This window comes from Centroberyx gerrardi, chromosome 13 (genome assembly GCF_048128805.1).
Source record: "Centroberyx gerrardi isolate f3 chromosome 13, fCenGer3.hap1.cur.20231027, whole genome shotgun sequence".
Lineage (NCBI taxonomy): Eukaryota > Metazoa > Chordata > Actinopteri > Beryciformes > Berycidae > Centroberyx > Centroberyx gerrardi.
Genome location: NC_136009.1, coordinates 12,617,001 through 12,642,371, shown reverse-complemented (window position 1 = coordinate 12,642,371; position 25,371 = coordinate 12,617,001). Strand labels below are relative to the sequence as shown.

At 41.7% G+C, this 25,371-nt stretch overlaps 1 protein-coding gene across 1 annotated transcript; it reads right to left on the bottom strand.

Annotated features, from left to right (window-relative positions):
* Positions 1-5,709: 5,709 nt before the first annotated feature.
* On the bottom strand, positions 5,710-24,860 carry LOC139909293 (solute carrier family 25 member 36-A-like). The gene is made up of 7 exons (XM_071896314.2): positions 24,558-24,860; positions 21,630-21,794; positions 17,543-17,620; positions 14,866-14,966; positions 9,039-9,105; positions 8,356-8,645; positions 5,710-7,837 (listed from the first exon to the last, which is right to left on the bottom strand). Exons 1-7 carry the CDS (start codon positions 24,596-24,598, stop codon positions 7,644-7,646), a joined length of 936 nt encoding a protein of 311 aa, XP_071752415.1. The 5' UTR covers positions 24,599-24,860; the 3' UTR covers positions 5,710-7,643.
* Positions 24,861-25,371: the final 511 nt, after the last annotated feature.

Genomic DNA, 25,371 nt, shown 5'->3' with positions numbered 1-25,371 from the left:
CAATACTGTTTTATTACAGCGATGGGTTCTTTGTTGCAGTAGAGAGCAGCTCGGTACGGACAGGCAGCCAGAGACCCGACGCTGTGTGTCCATTCACTCAGCGGAGCGCGCGCTGATTGGTGGAATTCACCACAACACTGGAGTCTGCTCTGACGCCATTGGCTGCGGGTGTGATGCTGCGTTCAGGTACGTCTCGTAAGCTCCTTCTTCCATTTTCAACACGGGAATATGTGAATAATAATAGGCTAATCATCATCATCATCATCATCATCATCATCATCATCATCATCATCATCATCATCATCATCATAATACCACCGTAGTAGCTAGTAGTAGTAGTATTGACTGCTGTTATTATTATTATTACTATTACTATTAGTAGTCTGGGTGAGACACTCTACTCCTCTGTAGGCCTATCTGTAAACTGTCAAACTCCATGACAGTATCTGTTCTTTATTGAGCAGTAGGTTATCTAATGAATAAAATCAAGAAAAACATTGTGTTCCTGTAAAATTTTAATATAAGATCTCTTTGCATATTCATAAAGAACTAGACGACATGGCCAACAAATAGAAAAGTGAAGTTCAAACTCTGAAACAAGAGAAGGGGAGGACAAGTTTAAGACAAGTGGATTTCAATAGTCATGCATTTGTTTCTCAAAACAACAAAATATGACAGAGGACAAGACAAAGATTGCGTATTTATTGTCAGAATGCAGGAAAAGTTACGACAGCTTCCATAAGAAGAGATACAAATGTGAACTTTAACATTGGCGCTAATGGGGAGTCTCCTTATAGGCCTTGTGTGTGAGCGCAAAGTGCTTTAACAATCAAATAAAAGTGAACTTTGGTATTATATATAGTTACATCAGTATCATTATTATTATTATTATTATTATTAATAACATTATTATTATTATTATTATTATTATTATTATTATTATTATTATTAAACAAAGAGTGAAAATAGAAACTTACAACAATACTAACATTAAACTACATAGGCTATCTAATAGAATGTTAGTTAATAGAATTAAATGTCACAACTCGGCAACTCGGGTACCGACTTCCCCTGCTGTATTTACTATTTACTACTTACGTTATAGGTCGTGCATGTCGGCTCTAGTCGTGATATCGATGTTTCCGACAGTACTTGAAGGCAGCATCATCCCCATGCTGTATCTCCCTGTCCTAGTGTCTGCGCTGTTCCTGAATATCTTGTGTACCCATACAAAATCTCTATCACTGAACTGTCAAACAAATCAGCGGGCTAAGTGAAGTGTATTGAGTTATATAAGCGAAAGAATCGATGGAATAGCCTTCTGTTATATGTGAAAGTGTATTTTGTATAATTAAACTCATAAAAAAAAAACACAGTAGACCTAATTGATTTGCACTGGGTTGTAACATAATCACTAAGGTTGCATGTTGGTATATCACACACTGTGATATGATATCTAGATCCAAACTGCTAACAGCTGTAGGCATAATCAATACAAACTGATGTCTTCTGGTCTTTTGGAATATCTTACGTTATTGAGTCTAACCAGTGACATGTATCATGATGGACTATTCCAATTTCCATCTACCTGAATTTATTGATTCATTTTGATGTAGTTATTGCACTTGCACCAGAGAGAATAAATGAATAGAAATCGATGCATTTATTGGACTCTATCATATTTTAGAATGAAAGGGGTCATAAGATCTGGCAGCTGGTGGGGGGCGTAAACACTTTAATGTCAAAGACCTCTTGGGCTTTGACTCTATGGTCCAATCCCAATGTCCACACTCACAGACTCACGGACTTTGACGCGCGTCCCCGAAAAGTCTGCGAGGGTTCAGGGCTGTCCCACTGTGAAATCGGTAAGTGCGCGAGGGCTCACTGGCGGACTTTATGAGCCCTTTATGCAGACTTTCAGCAAGTCCGCATTTCTGTAGACTTTGCTTGAGGGAATTACCCACAGTTCACAGCGTTTGTGACGTTAATATTCACGTATGTGGAAAATATCAGCCAATACACCCGATACAAAAGAAAAAAAAACATAATTAAGGAAAAATAACCACAAAAAACAATTAACAAGAACTTAGAGAGAAACAGGAATGAAAGGGTGAAACTACATGCAAGATACAGTTAAAAGAGAAAACATTGCAACATTAAAACAGAATAAATTGCTCATTTGAGAAAAAAGAAAGTTAAGTTTTTCTAAACGTTTAAGGATGTTAGATGCTGCTAATATAAGCAGCATGTAATATAGCCTTATGTGCTTATTTGTGCTCATTAAACTTTATTAAAAGTACCTTTTGCTTTCAACGTACCTCCTACTGTTTCTTTTTTGTTTACATATTTTACATATTGTAATGATGTAGTGCAGGTTATCCTCTAGTAGAATGAAGAGTATTTTCTATATCCATTAGCACAGTACCCTATAAACTTTGCAATGTTGCAGAACATATAACTAGGCTTCTTTAACATTTTTCTTTTCGTTTTAGCTTAATAATGCTGTTTAGACAAAAGCGCAAACAAAGAGTAAATTACAAATTGATTGACGGGAGATAGTAACATCTGACGTCGCCAAGGCAACACGTGATGCCGTGAAGCGCTGTCCCATTCCTCCTATACCATCTGAGCCCTCGTGACTTCTCGCACTCAGGCACTACAGCTGCGCACACAGGTGACGTCAATTAAGTCTGTGAGGGCTCAGGGCTCAGGGCTCAGTCCGTATGGGGGACTCCAGCTCCTTTCATGAGACAGAAAGACAAGAGAGAAGAGAGAAACACAGTAATTTAAAATGAACGTGAAGATTTTCTGGTTGACATAAATAACACACTGATTCGACTGTGTGTGTGGAGTAGTAGGCCTACGGTAATGTGCTACTGACGAGCTGAAAAAAGAATAAGCAAGTCATGGGATTCAAAATAGAGCAGTGAAGATTATTACAAACCACATCAACACCCACTGTCACACTGGCCAGAGACAGAATGAACTGTCTTTTGGATTTTTAACAATGAGTCTTTTTAATCACTTGGAATGTTAATCGTGCCACTTTTAATTGGCACGATTGTTTTACAGAGATGAATACTTTGCATAATTCAACGACTTGCGAGCTTTGAAATGAACTCAAATTCAACTGTGAGGCGCAGCTCGACTGTGAAATCTCCTTGAGCGCGAGACTACTCGATTCTATCAGGCGCTATCTGGCTCCACCTGGTGGCGGCAGCCGTTAAATACACACCGCTCCACTCGAAGCAGCATAGTTACATTTGTGCAACACCGAGAACGCACGGTGTTATCGCGTTTATTTAGCTTGTTCAGATCAGAGCCATTTCTATCTCAATGGCTCTGGTTCAGATTGTTCAAAAAACGTAATTTCGGCCCTAAATCCTTCCATCCCAGCTCTCCAGACAGACACACCTATGTAAACAGGTGTGAACTCACAGATCACAAGGTGCAGGACTATAATGCCAACATGTGGTCCGTCCAGGGGTCCTTCACCAACTCGTCTTTTCCTCCAGCTGCTTAAACTTTCTCAAAGTGTCTTCAGACTGAGGATTCTTGAGTGAGAAGGAAAGGAGGCCAAATGGAGATAGCTTCTGAGCTTCTTCATCATTAATAAGACTATTTGATGATGATGACCTCTTGCCAAAATATGTCTTCTGAAAGGAGCTTTTCAGTTAATGTTATGACTTATCAACTTTCTAGTAACGGAATCTTCAAGCTTGATATTTTATTCAGTGGATATCACTCTAATAGTGCGATTTGTGATTGTGTGTGTGTGTGTGTGTGTGTGTGCGCGTGTGTAAGTTGATTTGCTACGACTTTGCTACGACATTAAGCATTAATCATAAGCATAGCACCCCAGCATGTAAGTGAAGCTAATAACTTCATATGAATAAGATTTAAGATTTCCTTCCTCCATAAATAAATATTTATAAGATTACTATAATATAATAATATTGTAATATAATATTTGTAATATTATTTATATATACGGTATATATATATAGTATATATACTATATAGTATATATACAGTATCACTTATTGGGTTCAACTGTTAGATTGTGTTTGTCCTGTGTGTGTGTGTGTGTGTGTGTGTGTGTTGGACAGCAGCTAGCTATGATCTGGAGGTATGAAATCTCTACAGTGAGGTAAAAAAATGAAAAAAAAAAATTAGGGAACTAGGGAAATAAGGCTCAGGCTGAAAATAACCGGAATTATCCTTTCACACAGCTCCTGACTTTAATTTCTAAAACCTACAGTAGGTCGTATGTCTTCAAAATAACAGTAACAAAAAACATGCTGATATAATCTAAGTTGCAAATGGGTTTTTTATTGACTTTTGTACAAAAAAAAAAATCATAACAGTGATAGAGCTGGAAAAACCAGGCTTCATTGAACTCTGCTTGAGGCCACATCCTGGCCAAGCATACACAATGAAAGATATTGAATGGCATAAAGACATTGAAGTAAGAGATTAAAAAAGTCAACAACACATTTAAATTGTAAATATTTCACTGAAATGTTTGCATGTTATAGTCCAGTTGCCCATGTTGTCACATTTTGGTGATCTGATCTCAAGTATTGTTGCACTGGAGCCAAAGACTGAAAAACCATTAGTGTTTACAGGAAAACCACGGTCGTTAAAATGAGTCAGCAAATTTTTCAATCCCAGATACTTGTAGCAACATATCCACAGAGGCCTAAAATCAATTACAATTATGAGTTACAATACAGGCCTTGATTGAAGTAAATGATACTACAACACAGGGGGAAAATGAGAGCGTTCAAGAACAGGATCACGGGTGAATGCACTGGATTTTCTCTGATGGGTGAAATAAATATAAAACTCTTTGCAGATGGAAACTGCACAGAGACCGCAGTGAGCTGGAGGCTGTGGAGGGAAGGTCTTTAAACTAGAAGCCTGTGATGTGTGTGTGGTCTATACTCTTTCCAGTAGAAGTTATCAATGTCATTTAAATGCCATCTTTGATAGCAGCATCAAGGATTTTATAGTTCAATACCAGCTGCCCAATGCATAATTTAATTTCAAGGCATAAACAATGAGGAAATCATTGTGATGGTAGTCTACAAGGATATATAACTATTCAGAAAAAACATTTCTTAAGGTGCTTAGATACAATTTTAAATGGGGTTTGACAAATTTTTCCAAAAGGTAGTGTTGTGTATAAGTTGTGAACTTTGGGAACTGACCGTTGAACAGGGCAGATGTATTGTTGGTTAGCAACAACCTCCTAGAGCAACACATTAGTTCAGCAATTTCTGGATCTCCCAAACTCCGTTTCAAATAGCCCCAAGTAGTTTATGGTGCTCTGCAACATGAGAGCAAGACGATTCCAGTTCTTGAACTCTCACATCAAAGGATTTCCATCTTTGGATTCCAAACGTGATGCTGGGAATTCCAAAAATAATGCACACATCTCTATGGATGAAAAGATGCAAACTTTGCAAAATAGAACACTTTTTATGAATGCCATAAAATGAATGACCAATCCTCCAGCACCAATGCTTGGATCAACAATGAAATACAAATGCACAAAAAACTTACGACAAAAATTAATCAAGCAATAAAAATATTAATGTCAACACACCATGTTGCAACAAGGTTAAATTGCACAAAAATGCAAACAATAATTTGCAAATGAAAACTACAGCATAATCATATGTGGACCTAAGGAAAAAAAAACAAAAAAAACAATAAATGATATGCATATATTATATACACACATATGAACATCCTTCACAAGTATTGAGTACTCTAAACTGTACAATATATCTGCTATCAGAACTGTTGAGCAAAATACCATTTTAATATACAGTAATACTATTTTTTTTTATTTTTTACAATGTACAAGTTTAAACTGTCCACACAATAAAATGCGAAGCACAAGCCCTAGAAGGCCACAAAAGTGCATGTTATAACTTCAGTTGGAAGCCACTGGTAGGAAGGACTGGCATAAGGGTGGGAATGAAAGCTGCCACTATTGTACAGTAGCTTTTCCACACGCCTAACCTCAGTGTCTTGCAAGATTAATAGTTAGTGGAGGGAACTCTGGAGTAGATATTTATTATACATGCAGGCACACATGAGCGCACATGCACACACACACACACACACACACACACACACACACATTCGGGAACACAGTTAGAACAGCACTTTGAAAATGACTCGCTCACAGCCGGTCACAAACATGCTAGACACACAGACACCCACACCAACACACATGAACAGGTTATGTTAAATTACACTGAAACTCTCGCACTCCAACACTTCCCCACACCGGCTTATTATTTTCAAGTAGTGGCACTCCACCAGTAAGATAAGTGTCGGTACCTTTTGGACAGTCACACACTTCACATCTCTGATAGGACACAGTGAGACTTCAGAGGCCTGAGCGGTGACTGGCAGGATGAAGTTGCCCCATTACGCCAATCGACTCAGTTTTACCCAACTTATGGATGGACAAACTGCTCTCTAGTCGGCGCTCGGGGGCCAGCTTCACCCCGCAGCACGTCGCCGCCGGGCCTCGGGTCGGAGAACCGATACCGTAGAAATAAAAACACTGAATGAATGGTTTTTTTTAGGCTTTTCTTTTAACACTGGCTAGTGTCTGAGGCGTGCGTTCAAGTGATCAGCCGTCACAAGCTTGTGGTTGTGTTTGGCCAGTGAGTGCACAGTTGCGCGTGAGCTTCAGGCCGTCGAGGGGGACAACTGCAGCCTGCGGCGGGGAATGCTTGGAGCCAGTCTATGTGTAGTGCACAGATGGGTGGTTTGGCAGCCTGCGTTATTGTGAATGAGCTTGGAAAACTAGTTGAAAACAGACGCGTGTCTTGGTTTGAACTCTCTTGTGCCTCTTGGTGGTTTACTTTCAACTGTCTACTTCCTACCATTCGCCTTGATTGAACATTCCTTAACTGCCAGTCATCAAAACTTACAGTAGACTCACATTACTGAAGCAAGTTCAGCCATGTAACAGGCTGGGCTGTTCTTCCACTGAGGCCAGGCTGGACAGATAGTGCCAAATAGGGTTTCTTAGATTACTGCAATCAACACTGTTAGTGAACTACATTCCTGTCTAATCTAGTTAGTCTCCAAGCATTCCCCTTTCACATTGTCATCTCTATAACAGAGTGAAGCAGATTGGTTTCTGCTCTTTCCACAGAAAGATAATGAGACATGCTAAAACCCTTTTTGTTTTTTTAAGGCCACTGAATTGTTCTGTTTAAATTCTTTTGTTCAGAGGTACCTTCCGTTTAACAGGCTCTGCAAAAGACCAAACTTTTTCGGTCCACCTCTTTCCTCTCTCTGTGCCTCCTCTCTCTTTCTGCCCATATTACCCAATAATCTTCTCTGAGCGACAGCACCCTCTATCAGATCCAGCAGTCTCTGCAAAAGGGATTTGGAGGTGGTGTTGCTGATATGGTAACAAAGGATTCTTCCTTCTTCCTCTTCATCTTTTCTGCCTTCTTCCATTTCTGGTCCACTAGAGTATGTTTTTTTTTTTTCCTTTGGTCTTCATTTTGACATTTCCTCCCCATTTTGTCCACTCTGTCTGTCAGTCATTTGCTAGCAACTTCCTTCTTCCTCTCCGTACAGGAAGGAGGCGCGGCTGGCGGGCGCTAACGGTGAAGCAGGTAGACCACCAGTTCGTAGGTGGCCATCATGATGGCGGTGTTGGGGATCTGTCGGACGAGGTGAGTGGTGAGGCCACGGTACAGCGCCCGGTATCCCTCCTCCCTGGGTACGGTCAGCAGGGTGTGGAAGAAGGAGCGGTACTTGCTGCCCTCCTCTCGTAGCCGAGTGCGGATCACCTCTGCAATGAGACAGTGAAGGACAGTTCTGTTAAATCCACTGATGGCCACTAGGTGTTGTTTTCAGCGTTAAGCCATAATTAGGCCTATGAGTGTAGTCTCCCTACAGACATATTCCATTTCTTATTCTCTTAATACTCTTACACTGTTACATATCAGCAATTTATTTTGTCTCACTGTATGATTTCTGAACACTGGTGCAAAATGCGGAATCTAGAAAGAAGCCCTCGCTCTTTGATTCTGAGGGACTGACACCAAAACCTTACGTTTACTGTTGATGTTTTAGACAGTTGAAAAATCTTCTGCTATCAAACTTCATTGTAGCTGCACTAGAAATATCTCAATATGATGTCACATTGTCTATGTTTAGTAAGGTACATCACCAATAGCTGTTTTAAGGTTTTTAGGGTAAGTTTTGACTTTAAAACCGGACAAAATGAGCATGATACCATAATATTATACAATACAACCAAAGAAAAACAGGTTCTTTCGGGTGTAAGTGAGCAAGACAGATGATTACCATGTGGATAGGCAATGGAGGTGGCACAGGTCTTGGAGGTGGCTGCTGCCAGCATCATGCCCACAAAGTCCGAGGCGTCTTTGACGGACTCCTCCTCCTCGTCCATGGTGGCTTGGGCCTTGGCCTCCAGCAGCTTACGTTTGATGCTCTCGTAGATCACAAAATGGATGACGGTCTCGGAGATGCCGGCGTACGAGGCCGACATGCCCCTGTAGAAGCCTCGCAGGCCGTCCGTCTGGTACACCCGCCGCACGCATTCGAATGCGTTCATGCGCCGCTCGCCCCGGTTTCTGTGGTTGTAAAGAGACGCACAGTGAAGTTAAACCAAGCTTTATGTGAAAAAAGGTGATGTTTAGATATAGTTATTCACAAAACAAGTTAATGGGAAGTATGTACATTCTTTTCAGTGCTATAAAGACTTAACAGAGTATGACGGGGGAAATTAGGTACTAATCATCATCATCATCATAAGGGCTAGAGGATCTCAGGCTGCACTCAGGTTCATAGAGGAGTTTCAATTATCCCTAGGTAACAATGCTACGGCAGTATATAGTCGTTATGTCGTTTCTGTTTTACTGATCTTTGTCATTGCTCACTTTTATTTTTCTTGGTTGTGTGAAGCACTTTGTAACTTTGCTTTGAGAAGTTCTATAGTTCAGATAACATGACTTCAAGTTTCTCACCTGGCGTCCAGCTGTAGGCGGGTCTTGATCAGCCAGATGGGATTGGTGGCTGTGATGGCTGTGAACCCTGGGAAATAGAGTTCAGAGGTTCAGACAGGAGCAAGAGACACTTGCAAGAACACAGTCTACTCAACGACACTCAATACTCTACACTGGACTAATAGAGTGAGAAAGCACTTCACCAAACAGGATCAATCAGCTCACTTGGTACTTCACTATGAGGAATTGGATTCCAAAACTGTGTTGTACAAATGAATTGGTCGAGTGAAAATATCTATCAACAACTTTCTAATCTTCAGCTTTTATTTGAAAGGTCAGTCTATGAGTTACAGTACTGTAGTAGATGCTTTTCCATATACGCTACTCACATATTGATCCTCTTTGTGTGAAATGCCACCCAGGTGCATTCTAAACCAAACAACTCTCTTCCTGATGTTAAGCACCTTAACTAACCAGTGCATGAAAGCAATGGCATCTTTAAGCTGTGAGTGGTTTATGGGCTATTTGTTTATTCATTTATCATCTTAGAAAATGTTTCTCCTAATTGCAAACACTGAGAAATTGGGCCAAACAACAAATTCATTATAGGCCTTTGATTATGGCAGACTGTTCTCCTAAGAAATGTTATTTTACTGCAGTCTGATTAATTTCTTTGAATCAACTTGTTAAATGCTAGTGACACCCCTCGTGGTTTTAATCACAATGAGCTCAGCTTAAAGAGGCAGTCTGTTTTTATATCCTTCATTACAATGTCAATTAACTTTGAAATAGACACATAACTAGGCCTTTATCACATTACAAATAGATCTGCCATTCCTTGACTTCAAGTCAAATCATAGCGTTTCTTAGTTTTGACATCGCTGTAAGTCTTATCTCATTGTTAGGTTAAGAACCATTAATGCACTTGTTTATTAGTCAATGAATGCAAGCCCTTATATTTACTGTATGATAGAGTTTAACAAACCAATGGTTCACCTAGAGAGCGAGATTAGACACTAGAGAAGTGTGAATCCTGGCTGTAGGCCTGATACTAGCACAACTAGCACAACTACTACAGCAGGGAGAAACAAAATGGTGTCTGAAAAAGATTCTTCAATTATTCAGGAGGACTAAAGTGGAAAGTCGTTGAGGTGGAATTTAGTGCAGGCTTCAATAGGCAGTAGTGTTGGGTAACCTTGGTCTAGTCCTTGTCTATCTGCCTTTTATAGCAGTTCTGAAGGTTAGCTTTTGCTTTAAACAGGGCTCAATCAATAATCAGGCCCTTGACAGTGCATTAACAAGATTAGTGATCGTGTGCATCTCTGTGTGCACTATGATGTCATTTGTAGCTGATGATCTATTGTGCAGCCACTGTGGTGTATCAAGTAATAGGAGAAGGAAGGCTGCACAATATAATACATAGCGTGATGTGCAGGTAAAGCTAATTAATGTGCGCTTTGTGTCATGATGAATGACACAAAGCCACTGTAAAGGTTGTTGATTCAAATGACGTACGGAGCAGAAATAAAACACGGCCGGTTGAAGAGAAGTAGATAAGCTAAGACCGGTACGAGTGTATCAATGCAACACAGCCCTACATTAAGGCAACTGCGTGAAGAAGAGAGGATGACACAGGTCTGTTGAAGAGAAGAACATAAAGAGGAAGAGGAGGAGGAAGAAGGAAGAAGAAGAAAAAAGAGGGAAGTAGAAGGAAGTAGCGTCTATGGCGTGTACTCACGAGGGAGGGGCAAAGCTCCTCCAGCTCCTCCCCGCTGCAGCTAGTAGCCTGCAGATATGGGGGGCTCAGATGGCGGGGGTCTCCCACCCAATCACGCAGGGGTGAAAGCTTTACAGTAAAGCCCTAAAATAGACACAGGCTTTTCTGTACCACAGTCACACACAAGCAGCAGTCACAACCACCCCCAACCCCACCACCACCCACCCCATCCCACCCCAAGCCCACTTAAGTGTCTGAACAGGTATATGGAGAGGAGATGGGAGGCGAAGAATTGCCTGCCCGCACCCTCCCACACACCCAACCCACCCCCCCAACCCCCCCAACCCCCCAACCCCCTCATTTATATCTTTTTTTTAAGCAACAAGTAAGATGGTAATCTTACCTCTCACACATTCAATTCACCTTATTCCCAATCCATCCTTCCTTTGATCCCTTAATCAACTGGAATGTAGAAAATGTTGATTGCATAGAAACCAACCCAACCCACAACTGCAGCCCAACCCATCTCAGGTATCTATCTAGATATCTTGATATCTAGTTAATGGGACACCATCTCACCAGTCTTATCTAAAGTAGTGCGGGGTAAAACACAAGTGTAGATATATATTTTTTTTTTAAAAACAGAAAATTAAAGTGTGCATACAAGAGGGGGTATTCCTCATAACCATCGTGCCATTATCATCATCTACAAAATTATCAGAGGAAGGGTGAAATTAAATGCTTGATTAAATAAACATGGATACTGTCAGGACAAGGTGGATAATGCAGAAAGGCAGGTGGAAATGCTAACCTTGTCGTTCTGTATAACAAACTCTTTGAAGTGATAGACGATGGTGATGAAATATGGAGGAAGAAGCCATTTTATGAGTGTGTGATGGCATGAGGATGAAGTCAATAATGACAAGAGTATGGGAAAGTGTGAATGTCCAAATAAGAAATTACAAAAGTAAAGTATATGAATGCAACTCAACAAGCCCCAAATCTCTGTCTAGGTCAAGGTTGACTGAAATGAATACAGAAATAGCTTTTAGATGCTCCTGCAAGTCGAGAACAACATGCCTCCAGAGAGCCAACCTGTTAATACTTGACTGCCTACTTCACAAGTAAAACAAATGAAAACAGGTGGCCTCCTTCTGGACTTATTAGACCAGTCCTCTTCAATATCACAACCTGCAGCAGACTTAAAACACTGAATGTCTGTCTGTAAATAAATGGGTCACAAAATGAGTAGACTGTGTCCACAACCTAGTTCAAGGCCCACAAACCATGATCAGTAATGTGTATGAGCTACACGTTTACCCGGTCATGGAGAAGTAGCACTACTTCTCTACTTCTCATATGTACAGTATATACAGTACACGTACTGTATATACAGTATATACACACATATGTAGGTTAACTAGTCCTTGAGCCAAACCTCTGTGGAGAGCTGCAGTTGCATACACACATGCTGCTACATGAAAGAGGGCCTCTGTGTGCCAATTCCCTGGGTCCCTCTATAGACACATGATCCCACTGCAGTTCCTCCATAGGAATTTGACCTACATTCTGAGACAGTAAACGTGCTGTAGATTAACAGCTGGAAGGGGAAGGGAGTCTGAGTGAAGTGGTAGGACTGGCTCCCCTCCCCCCGGCGCAAAGGAAGCCCACAAATCACAGCAGAGAGGCTGTGGGAGACAGTGACGCTGCAAAGAAACTTTGGGAATCTGGAAGCAATTATCAAGGCATTTGGGGGTGATTTTGCTGCTCTGTCACTAGGCTTTCTGAGTCCCATCATATCTAAACTGAATGGTGTCAGATAACTCAATGCTATTGCTCGGAGAATATGGAAGAAATGCATGCATATGAAAGACAGTTAAAGACAATGAGTGTATCTGCTCAGTAACTCTGCCCTAAATAGCTGTTTAACTACTTCTACAGTGTCAGATATTTGTTATCATAAAACAAGAGTTTTCCAGTGTCTGGGGCTTATGGGTTAAGGGTAAGTTATGTAGCCTTGCCTGTATCCCACATACAGAGTAGGGTAGATAAATATAGGCAACAGGCACACTGATAGAACCGTGTTACATGAGGGAAGAAAACTATTCTGAGAGGTCACTGTGTGAAGAAGTCACTCACTGCCCTCATTCTGCAAGGTCACATTGTGCACTGTGAGTGTTAATCAGACCCAATGCTATCCAACCAATCTTATGTCTATACCTCCACTGCATCTTATCCACATTTACACTTTCCACCTTTCCATCTGTGTTTTGTAAAACTGGTGCCTCAAAATCCTCACCAAGAACATTACTGTTAGGGTTAGTGGTTGAACTTTCTCTAGGAGGATTCAATTAATTTATGAGGAAAGTCGGGTAGAAATAGTACCAAGTTTTGGGATAATGGACTGAGTGATTCTCCTACTGGGGCACTAATGGTGGTGATGGATGACAGAAAAAGAGATGAAGACAAGATGGAACACATCAGTTACAGCCTTCTGTAGCAGTGACAAGGTTAGCATTTCTTTTGTGCTGACAAAGTAAAATGCATAGATCTATGTGTCATTCATTTACCTTTAATGTGTTGATGGTACAAGGCAACAGGCTAGAGGGAAGGGGGGAAGTGTGTGTCAAGACTAAGCAATGATACCACCTTATCATGAGACCCCAGAGCTACAGACCAGCAATAAACACATTGCTGCAAGCAATGGCATCATCATAATCAATGAATAACCATTATGAACATACTAGTAGTTATCAAAAATCACCATGGTTATCATCATACCAGTGTAAGGAAATGGGGTGCTACCTGACGCGTCCGCCCGAGTGCCAGGGGCCCCAGTTGACCTTTGGGGGCCGTGCTCTCGCCTCTATACACACAGAGCACAGGAGGGGGCCCAGGCCACACTGTTTAAGTAACAACTGGGATGTTAAACCATTTACAGGGTCCTCTGGAGAAGCCTCAAAATGAGAGGATACAAAGAAGAAAAAAGGGGCGAGGAAGAAATAAAAAAATGGAGGACATTGGGGAAAATGGGGCTAGTGGAGGAAAGCACAACCTAAACTTTGAGGACCTTGTCTTTTTTTCTCTTTGTAAAATAGCTGATATACATACCATAACAGTATATACAACAGTGGTATAGATATAGAAATGTCAGCGATGGCACATGCATTACACTTTACAAAAATTGCACGCTGTAAGTGTCTGTGTGCTCGGTCTTGTCTGTTTTTTAGTGTAGGCTGTTATATGATTGCTGCAAGACGAATTGCCTCTTCTAAGTGGGCTGTGAAGGCCACCTGCCTTGTTGCAGAGCAGAATACTGCCAACACATTATATGGCCAGACAAGTTATTATCTCGGTAACTGGGTCTATTCACAGAAGGCACAAAGGCTCAGGAAAAAATAGGTGAAAGTAAGTAGAACAGAAAGACTGTGTGGATGCCATGTGCTTGATGTCTTCCAAAGTGCTAAACTTTATAAGCATTTTTGTGAAATGACAAAGAGGGGAAAAGGAGTTGGCTCTTCACTTTGAAAGACTTTGACAGAATGTAGGAGGTACGTTGTTTACACTATAGATAAATTAATCTTTTATGGTTTGGTTTTACAGCCAACAAAGTGGCCTATTGTGACCACAATCAATACTTGAGGTTAGTTTGATCCTGAGAGTCTTAAATTGTGCTTTCGGATAAACCACCTAGTGTTTATATTCAAAATACCCACAGAGAAGGCAGCTAAATAATGTCTAATTACACCAAAATATATCATTTAGCTTTAGCAAGCCTTAGGTATCAAGAAGCTATGCTTTAAAACTAGTAAATATCCCTCCCTCCCTCCCACACAACCCACATGGAAAGGGGGGTGAAAGGGAAAAATGAAGGGAGTGAAACCCTGGAATACTTCAAATCAAAAACTAAATGATAATGAAAAACAAAATCTCTTTGACGAAGACAAACTGTGAATAATTCTCTAACAAATGTTTCTTATGCAGCTAAAACCCAGCAGTGAGATACACTGCCCACTGCAGATGTAAGACAGACAGACAGACAAAAAGACAGATATTAAAGACAGACAGACAGACAGACAGACAGACAGCAACAGACAGACAGCAGGGCAGGGTTAAGGGAGCCATCATTACCTGCCATCCCAGCCGACACCATGTGCACCTGGGTAGAATCTGGCTCCAGCACTCCATTCAGCTTCTCCTTGGCTGTCGAATACGCCGCAAAGTAGATCGCCCTGCAGCAAATACCACAGTGAGAAAAAACAGAATAAAAGTTAGTTCTAATGAAATTAAATATAGTTTAATTTACAGTGGGGCATGCAGTAAATTCAAGACCAGCTAATATGCAAGGTAAAAGCTGGCCACTAAAAGTTGATTTGTGCCGATCATTCTGTGTGTGTGTTTGTGTGTGTGTGTGTGTGTGTGTGTGCTGCTCAGTCTCAATCACGTGGTGCTTTAGTAGCAGATTTATCTCCCATGATTCCAACTGCTCCCAACTAAATTCAAATCACCGGATTTACTCAAGTCAACATTTCCGCTGTGGTGAATTAAACCCACTGACCCGACTGAACACCCCCCCACCCCTTCTACACACACACACACGCACACTGACCTTCACTTCGTCCTGGATTGAGAGCATGCATGCAAGGCATAATCGTGCAGCTATGCAAATGCGAGTTGAATTGTGTGAGTGTGTATGTGCGTGCATGTGTGTCTCCATTATATAATGAGTCGGTCTGAGTGATGCTGGTGGTGCAAGCTGTTCTGTATGCACACGAGTGTATGTGTGTGTGTGTTGCTAATGAACGCCAGCAGCATACCCTGTGAACCACGCTCTCATTGACATCAAGATGTTCAGCAGCAGTGTGCTGAGGTTTGGGGGGCAATGACGACTGACTGTAATGACTGTAATAAAGGATAATTCCACAGCCCAGCAACCTAGACCCTTATAGACAAATCAAGGATCTATGGATCTATCATTTTGCTCAATTACATTCCATCCAAAGCTTGAGCTTCACCAAAATTGGACTGCAACTAATCGGCGCGTAAATTGTGCGTCTTGCGTTGCCATACATCTTGAAGGACACTGTCTACCTTTGCAAACTTGTTTCTGTGGAATTCATTTTCACTACATATAAACCTTCATACTATAAGCTCAAACTGTAAACTGAAATCTTCTTCTGTATCTGTGATAAGAAACTAACAGATTGCGTTGGTAGCATGTTCCAAAAAACCCTAAATCAATTTAAATCAATTTAGTCTTTTATTTGAGTTAGATTTTACTGCATGCAGATGCAGACTGAACTGCTACAGTAATGAGTCTAGTTGCTGAGTGCAGTGTTGGGTGGAGACTCTTCCCTGCAGCCAGCAGTAATGGAGGAGTAATGGAGAGGGTGAACAATGCCCCCCCACCCAAACAAAACACCTCTCTGGAGGTGTCATTAGCAGTTCTGTCTCCGACTCCGTTCACATTCCATTTTAATTTTCCCTTCCCTCTTCTCTTATTTTTACCTATTCAACCTCCCTCCCTTTCTTCTGCCTCCCATCAAACATACAAACAGATAATCACACCTTCTCTTCACCTGCAATGCTGAAGCAAACTTTATGCAAAACAAAAATAATTATTCTATGCTGGTGGCAAACCTGGGAAATGTGCAATTAAATTTACAAAAGGTCCACCACACACAAGGAGAACTTGTTTCATAAGCATTCTTAATAATTTTGCAAATAAAACAGCAGCACATAGCGTGTCGCATATGAGTTCACTGGGTTTGCTGCTTATGTAACAATATCTTTCTATAGCTCAGCTTGCTAAGGCAGCAAGCTGCCACCTACACAGCTGGACAAGTAGTCCAAGAGGACTGAAACATCACACACACACACACACACACAGGCATTAATTCGTTCATTCATGGTTGAGACAGGTTGAGAGAGACAGAGTGAGATAGCAAAGAGACTGAGGGACCCAGAGGCTAGAACGATGATGAATAAATATAGGTAAAGACAGAGAAACATGGCGAGAGAGAGACAGAGGATGAGAGTGTGGAAAGGATGAGTCAGATGGAGACCACAACAAACCAACAGCAAGATGACGATGATAGCCATGTGATGCGGCAGTAGCTAGGGAGAACTAGACAGGTCAGGGAGGGGGAATACACACAAACACACACACAACTTGTCCAGTATAGGAGCTCCATTGTGATAATACGCAACAACAACATCAGTCACATGACCGGTGCATTGCAGCTGCTGCGGTTTCATTCAGACACTGATTGACTGAGAGCAGACTGTTATGTAACGCTAACCAGCCAAGCTCAGGAGCTACAAAGAGGGAACCCACTCATTTCCGTCAGGATTTGAAGCAGATTTTAATTCCAGTTCTGTTTTGTATTTGCTGCCTGCTATAATTTGCTGCCAAGCTAAGCACAGAGTGAGTCAGAAGCTTTAAAAAAATAAAATAAAAACAAGCTAAGAAGATCTAGCAGTAAAAATATGCATTCCGCAACGGATATTGTGTGCCAAGGTGTGATGTAATAGAGGAAGTATTGCTGACGCAGAAATGGCTTTGTTCTTTGATAGCGGGTCATTCTAGTGGTGATAACGGCAGTTGATTCTGTCGGTGACCTACTTTGTTGATTATCAGACGCGCGTGCACATTTTTTTTTTTTTTTTCTTTATTCTGTACATTTTTTTGCCATTGCTTAAGGCACCCAAGGACATAAAGTGGCTTTTATATCCCCGGTTTTTCTGACTCAAGTGAGGAAGAGGAGGCATGCAATCTAACCAGAAGTGAGATAAATGCTGTACATACCTGGAAGGAGCCACACCCACAAGGTTGGGTCCCAGTCCTCTGAAGAGTGAGCGAGGTCCCTCTCTCTCCAGTATCAACCTGCAGAGAGAGAGAGAGAGAGAGAGAGAGAGAGACAGAGAGAGAGAGAGAGAGAGAGAGAGAGAGAGAGAGAGAGAGAGAGAGAGAGAGAGAGAGAGAGAGAGAGAGAGAGAGAGAGAGAGAGAGAGACAGAAACAGAGAGACAGGAATAGAGAGAGAGAAAGAGACAGCGAGAGAGAGTGAGTTAAATATTCTTCACATGTATAAACATTAACATGAGTAATCATAAATTGGCTTCAATCAATTAGTAACCTATTCCTGACAAAACATTTCCCTTCATTTTTTGTTAGTCCCTCCATCATAATACAGAGCTGTCTTATCTTAATATATAGTCACAGAAAACACATGGCTAATCACTCACACTCACAGTGAGTTGTGTGAGTAGTCACTCACACAATGTATATGGGGCCATCCTATATGGAGCACCATGGGAAACACAGAACGAGAAAGGGACTCCACCCAGGCAGATGAGAGATCTGTGTCTTTGAGGTCAAATAGCAACCAGCGCAGTTTTTGACACGTGACAGCTAGCTTTACATTCAATGTGGGCTCCCAGGCACATGGACCAGTATACTGCCTCGCCTTGGGCAATCTGCCAGAAGGTCAGGCTCGGATTGCAGGGCCGTGACACTCAATACAGCCCGACAGTGTACACGGGTTCAATATTTACAGATTGAGGGGGGAAAAGTAATGGCACGTGCCTCGCTATGTTTACGGTGGCGTTATCATGATGGCTCCCTGATCAGTCCTCTGTTGTCACCCGAGTTCAAAGATTGTCCGATCCTCTCCAATCCATCCCAGTTACCTACTTCAGAATCAGCATGCCCTTAAACTCATCACTCTTCTTCACAAGCCTCTACATGGACTGTGGAGCACAGTACACTGTCAGAAATAAAGGTGCAGTATAGCTCCATTTCTGCACCCCAAAGGCACACTAGTGGTCCTAATAGTAATAATTGTGCACCTTTTTTGCAGCTAAAAAGGTGAAATTTTTCACAGCAAGAGTTATATATTTGTACCATTTCACCTCCAACTTAAGGAGCAATGACTTTACATAAATATGGATTCCTTTTATTAGAATTTCTTGAAGGTGAGAATGTAGTCAACTTGAAAGTGTTTTATATTGCTGCATGATTTAGCTTTTATATATTTATTTACTCTTATTTATTTATCCATTTATTTTGTACATGTGTATTTTTACCTGCTAAATAAGTAAGATGTGAGAACTATAGCTCCGTTTTATAATTTTATTTTTGTCCATATGTATATGATATCTCTGCCTGTGCGGTCTGAATATGAGTCAGTGAGCCTGGCTGACGTAAAACCTTAGCTTGCGGAACATTTGTCAGACATTTCCAGGTGTTTTCTTGATGACTACTGTCCTTATTTTTATCCCCGTCTTCTTGGTGATATGAAAAAGCATCAAGTCATCCAGGGATGTGAGAAACTGGTCCTTTGGGGCGGAATAAATTCTCGAGATTTTGGCCAGACTATCCCACACAATAAAAAACACACCGTCTCTCTTGTCAGCAACCTGATCTTCCTTGGAGCAAACACATCTTGAAAATGTTTTGTGCAGCTTGTGGGTTTAGTTGGTTCAAAAAACGGTGCTGTGCCTTTCCACCCCTTACCTCTGTATTTTGCAGAGTTCTGTCTCAAAATGGTCATAGCCAGAGATTTCCACTTAAATATGTACTCCAGTGAATTACAGTATATTACGTCAAGAATACTGAGTCATTGCCTAAACGTACATAACATACAGAGACATTTCCACTGTCACAAAGCTCCACTCATTAATTGATGAGATCTAAAATGGGACTTGGCGTGCACTTCACTCCATGTTGACCCACTTTGTCTTCTGTGGGTTTTTTCCTTTCCTTCTACTCTTCCCTTTTCTGCCCCACTCCGCTCTGTATAGTGGGATAGTGGTGTACAGTTTCTGCTAGTGGCTGCTTCTCTCAAGGACAAGACATGAAGCTGGGTTGTGGAGGCATAGGAGCAATGTTGAGCCCAAAACAATGCCCACATTGACTGCACTCTCTGGAGCTACAGGGCACAAGTACAATGTATTAACCAAAGGCTGTCTTGGTTGCAACAAAGGTTTACTCAACCAGGGAAGCTGACAAAGAAAACAGCTGGTGAGTCTGAATCATTTTTCAGTCGAGCCAATGTAAAAAACAATTCTGGTAAACCACTATGCTGATAAATTCATGTTTCTATTGAACTGTGAAAGTGCAACATTCACATTTTTGTTAATATCTCCTGGCAAATGTCAGTTTCTCAAAGTCCATGTGAAAAAAGGCTATTTGTTTCTGAGATAAAACAGTCAGACTCATGAGAGGTTTGTCCAGGATTCTACATTGCAACATCATTAATGGCAAAAATTGGTAATGGCAGTTACCATTTCACTCAACAGCTTGTGCATGAAGCAATACATGCACAAGCTGTGCATGTATTGCAACGCTGTGCTCCCTGTTCTATGGAAACACGTTGCCAGTCACACTCTCGAGCAAGAACAAAGGTGGAGCAGCTCAAGGTATGTAGAACATTCACTCCAGCAAAGTTAGTCCACTAGTCTCACCACTGTTAATATGTTTCTAGCCAAATTGGCATTGGACCTGTGGAAACTTCGTCAAAAAGGGAGTTCAAAATGAGAGCTCACTTCCTGGTACTCAGAACCTTCATTTGGATACTTTCCACTGACCTGACCGCCACGTAAATAGCAGTGCAGCAGGTCAGGGTGAAACTATTTTGAACTGGCTGCAAATTCAACTTGGCTCAGCAGGCTAATATTGTGGGTTTGAAACAGGTTCTTGTGTCGCATGTCCCCTCACTTTCACTTTCCATTTTAATTATCATCTTCTGCAATGTAAGGTCTTAACAAAAAGCAGAAATTGCATAAAAAATGTATCTTGAGAAAAAAAAGGAATGATTTATTGTGTAATTCTAACATCAGTTTTGTTGCAGTAGTTTGGAGGAGGTAACCAAAACATCACAAGAGCTATAAGGTCAAAAATGAGAATAAATGTTAATTATTTTGTATTATTTGGATGCCAATAATAAGCACAATCTTAAAGTTAGAGTTATCAGGATTATCTGATGCAGAGAATCTATGTTGGAGACACTGCTGTTCTCTAAAAACTGGACGAGCGGCTCGCTCAAAGAAAAAGACTGAAAAAATTGAACAGGAAACAGGAAAACAGAAAAATTGGTGGCAAAGGGCAAGGCTTTGGTATGTGTGACATACACAGCAATCTACCAGCAATCCACAACACAGAAAAGACCCGGGCCCTGCTCCCCTTCTCTCTTTTTACACAGCTGAGTCAAGAGGAAGGGCTAAATAGTTTTGGAAACAATTTGTCCAGTTTGATAAGATATGTTGATTGATATGTCTCCACATCAATTCACCACATTCCCCCATCTGAGAATTGAAACTGACCTATGAGAATCTCAGTGTTTCATAACACTTCCCATCACAGCCTCCTGTCATGGGATGGGGCCATGCAATTCCAAAGGTCAGTTGGTAGCCTTGATAAGGGAGACCACTCTGGATCCATCCTGGGCTAATCAATATCAGAGGACTACTTGATGCAACCTACCATGCTGGAAATCAATTCTGCACTATTTTAGTTACCTAATGGTATTATAAGCTAGCTACAACCAAATCACTGGAAATATGATGCGCTTATATACACAGCTAAAGCCACAGAAGCTAGAGATGTGTTCAGTCAGAGCCAGCATGATATTAGCATCCGACCTCTGTGTGCTATTCTGAGTTTAGACCGCAATAGGCAATGATCCTCGTTTAACCAGAAAACTGAGCACCGAACAACACTTAAGACAATAACAGTATTCTCTGAAGCAGAAGAAGGGCTCAGTCAGAGGCCATGTGGTGTGTTGTGTGGGTTGTGTTGCTGTATTTGCGCTTCTTCTTGCACTGCGAGTGAGTTATCCCCAATGAAGTCAAGTTAACCAAATGAACATGTAGCGTAACATGTCTGCTTCTTACTTGAGACAGTGCAGAGGCCCTGGTGGGGCCACGCGGGCCACACTGGCTCCGTTGACGGTGCTGAGCTGCACTTCAGAGATGTAGAAAGTGACGGAGGAGGACTGGAGTCTAGTCTTCACCACCTCCAGAGGACAAGTCAGAATAGCACCCACTGTACCCCCACATCTAGAAAGGGGAGGGAGAGAAGGAAGGGAGAGCGGGATAGAAAAGGGGAGAGGGAAGGCGTGGTGAGAAAAAGAGAAATGGGGGGAGCGGGAGAGAGAGGGGGACAGAGAGAGAGAGAGAGATTAATTTACACATTCAACAATCTACTTTAGCATTCACATGGACGATCATAACAGAGAAGAGAAACAGATCAAGTTAATGATATGAAAATATGATATGATGATATGACACCAGAGGCATCTCACACTTGGGCCAAGTCACACCTATATTTTGCCATTCAATCCCCCTGCCAGTTTATTTTATTATTATTCCTGACCTCTCCAAGCACTGGTAATACAAGCCTGTGACACACAATCTGTTATTCCCTTTGACTCTGCAATTATCTAGGGGACAGAAATCAACACACCATGACCTAGCATTGTGATAAGCAATATACTGTGACATGTAAGCTACTGGCTACAGCATTTGACTGATTTCATGGTGGAGTTGAGCAGAAATTGACCATGAGGTGGGACGAGGTGTCATGAAATTAAGACTGTTGTTTGTTTACTGCGAATGATTTGAAGTTTAGCAGGCTGACTCAAATGCAGCTCTGGCTGAACTCATACTCACTCACACACACAACGTAAACAAGACAACATGACTGCTTACAGATGAGCCTAGCGAACTCGTGATCGTGTTGCTAAGACTTTGACCTCGACAGTGAGTGTAACCGTCACAGTGTGCAAACAAACTAATACCAATCGTTTGATTCAATTTCACCCTGATAAAATGAGAAAAACTGGGGTATCAATCTTGTAAACATTTCAGATGACACTGTTGCACTCTAATAGACAGAGAAAGCATAAGTGTGGCAGACAGTAAGTGGATCTCAGATAGGGCAGCTACTCTTTTAATTTGATCAAATATTTCACTAATGTGATATGAAGTAATATACTTGTTTTTACAGCCTTGGGCTACTAGAAGTTGTCTCAAAACAATGTTCTGTCACCATGCTACATATTGTAAGACCCGTGTTTGTTGATCCTCTCTGCTGTGACCAAAGCCCACAATAGGACTTGTACAGACAAAGCTTCATAGTCATATCGCCACAAAGCTGGAAAGTGCTTGCTGACTGTCGTAGTGACGAGTCGTCCCAATGCTCTGTGGGTCAAGTTCAGTGAATGCTAGTTGTAGCAGTATGGCGGTCAGTGCTGGCTGCCCGGCTACAGGCAGCGAATTCCTCTGGCTGCCGCTCTGTCTCTTTTGAGTAGCACCAGCTATATTTACCGCTGCCTTTCAAAAGACCGACCCACATACATGCAAAGAGGCAGCGGCGACCTTTAGCCTAGTTTCAGAGGGCTACGCTGACTGCTGCATGTGCATGAGTGTGTAAGTGGCGGAGAGGGGAAGCGCTGGGATGAGGCCGCTGGTTCTGAGGAAAGCAAATCAGATTCTGGTTATTTGCTCATGGCAGCGATTTGTCTTGACTTGTTCCCACCTTTTAAATCCCAGGGGAGACAGACAAAAGAAAGAGATCTGGTCCGATGAGATAACCCTATTTGAATGTCAATGGGTTGGTGCTGGGATGAAAGAAATGCTAGGAGACGCAGAGAAACTGAAGACAAAGGCCTAAGAAAACAACAGACGGCCGATAGGTAAAGCCACTCGCACTGAAACTGATCAAATCATCATCTAGCCTTGAAAAGGTCCACAGAAAGGTATAGTGTAGGTCTATTTTACAAGGTTTTGTCTCAAACAAAACATTGTGATATGGCAAGCAGCGCTGTTGTTAGGCCAATAGGCTATAACATTATGTCATTCATCTGCTAAATTTCAAGTCTGTGTTTACATGATGTTTGATAAACAAGTTGTTGGGTCTGTCTACTTCACAGCTGAGGTGCTGTAGACACACTGACCTATTGTATGAGGTGTAAGTTTCATTTACTGTTGGCATACTCTTTGTGTGGCCTAGTCTGCAAGAAAAATAAGCTAAGCGGGTTGTGACTTCCACAGCTATTCATATCTATCAATAAACAAAGACATACATACAGTAAATATGTGACATTGTTGACTCTTGGTGATATAGTGTTTCACCACAGACACTGACCTACCATCACTGACATTTCATTCATCTCCCAGGTGCCTAATACAGCACAAATCCCTGGAGAAGATGAATAGCAAAGACTTCTGTATCCTGGCTCGAGCTGCATATCAGGATCATGGCTTGCTTTCATTACAAGCTGCAAGATCGCACGGCCCCCGTTTCTGCTGCAGAGCTGCGTCAAGCTCACCAGAGATAGCTAGAATAAGACCGGAAGCTGCCTTCAAAATAAAAGCGCCAAATCTTGTCGTTTGGAAAACAACAAAAAATCATACCAAAATGCCCAATGTAATTACTACAAGGACATTTGGGAGAAAAACACTTGTATTATAGCATCATTATTATTATTGTATCCAATTATTCTCTGCTGCAACCCAAGTCCCCATAGGGATTATATAAATGTCATCTAAACTAAAATCTGCTTTTCACGTTGGTATTTTGTAGCAGTAAGGGTCTTATTTTGAAAGTTTTGACAGGAAGTCCTGTTTTTATTGTGGCTGTTTTGACACTGGCGTGCACATACAGCTGCTAAGATTCTAGCACATGAACGCGCAGCGGGTGAAAAACCAGCCGTGTTTTCCCAGCTGTTGGACGGGTATCGAAACAATACATGTTTACGTTTCGATGCAGCGCGTGCCGTTTCATAAATACACCTAATGAAATGAAATGTGTTAACTCACCCTCCGGCGAACAAATGAACCAATGTGTCCCTTTGGCTCATTATTTAGCATGCTCTGCCAGGCAGCGCACCACGGGGCTGCGGCAGAGGGTGAAAGGCGGGTTTGGGTCCCCTTGCCTTTGCTTTCTGCCTCCGAGAGGATGAGCAGCTCGATGGACAACCGACGTCGATGATAAACCGATATAGGGGCGAGTCTGTCTCCGGTGATTCAGGATGCAGTGGGCCGACAAGCCCCTCTCTCTCTCTCTCTCCCTCGCCTTCGACAAATCTGTGTTTGTACAGATTAGCTTCCTCGACAAACCCACTAAGAAACTGCAGGTTCGTACTGGTATGATTCCCGGTTCTAGCAAACGTTTTTACTTTTCATCAGTGTCTGTGCTTTTCTCCCCTGCGTGCATCGCTGCAGTGAGAGAGAAGGAGGGAGAGCTCATAGTATTTACTGTGCAATCCTCATAGGCTGGAAAACAGACGCTGCTATTGGTCAGCCTGCCTCCTGACGTCATTTTATTCCCGCCCTGATCATGCACTGTTCACATGCTCGCTCTGAATGAATCACAGCTGCCAATATCTAAGCGCAGGGACCTGGGACCTTTAATGGAGACTAATACTTTATTATACCTTTATTATTAAATCGTTAAGCCTTTATTAAGATTACACTGCAGTGATCCAGCGTGCATGGGAGCCCCCAAACATAGACTATGCTCAGAGTGAATTTTGCTCTTATATGGTTTATGTAGATTAATGAATGTGAAGTGATTGTTTCATAAAATGCTATTACATTCATAACTTTTAAAGCAGGAAGAGAGTAAGATGGA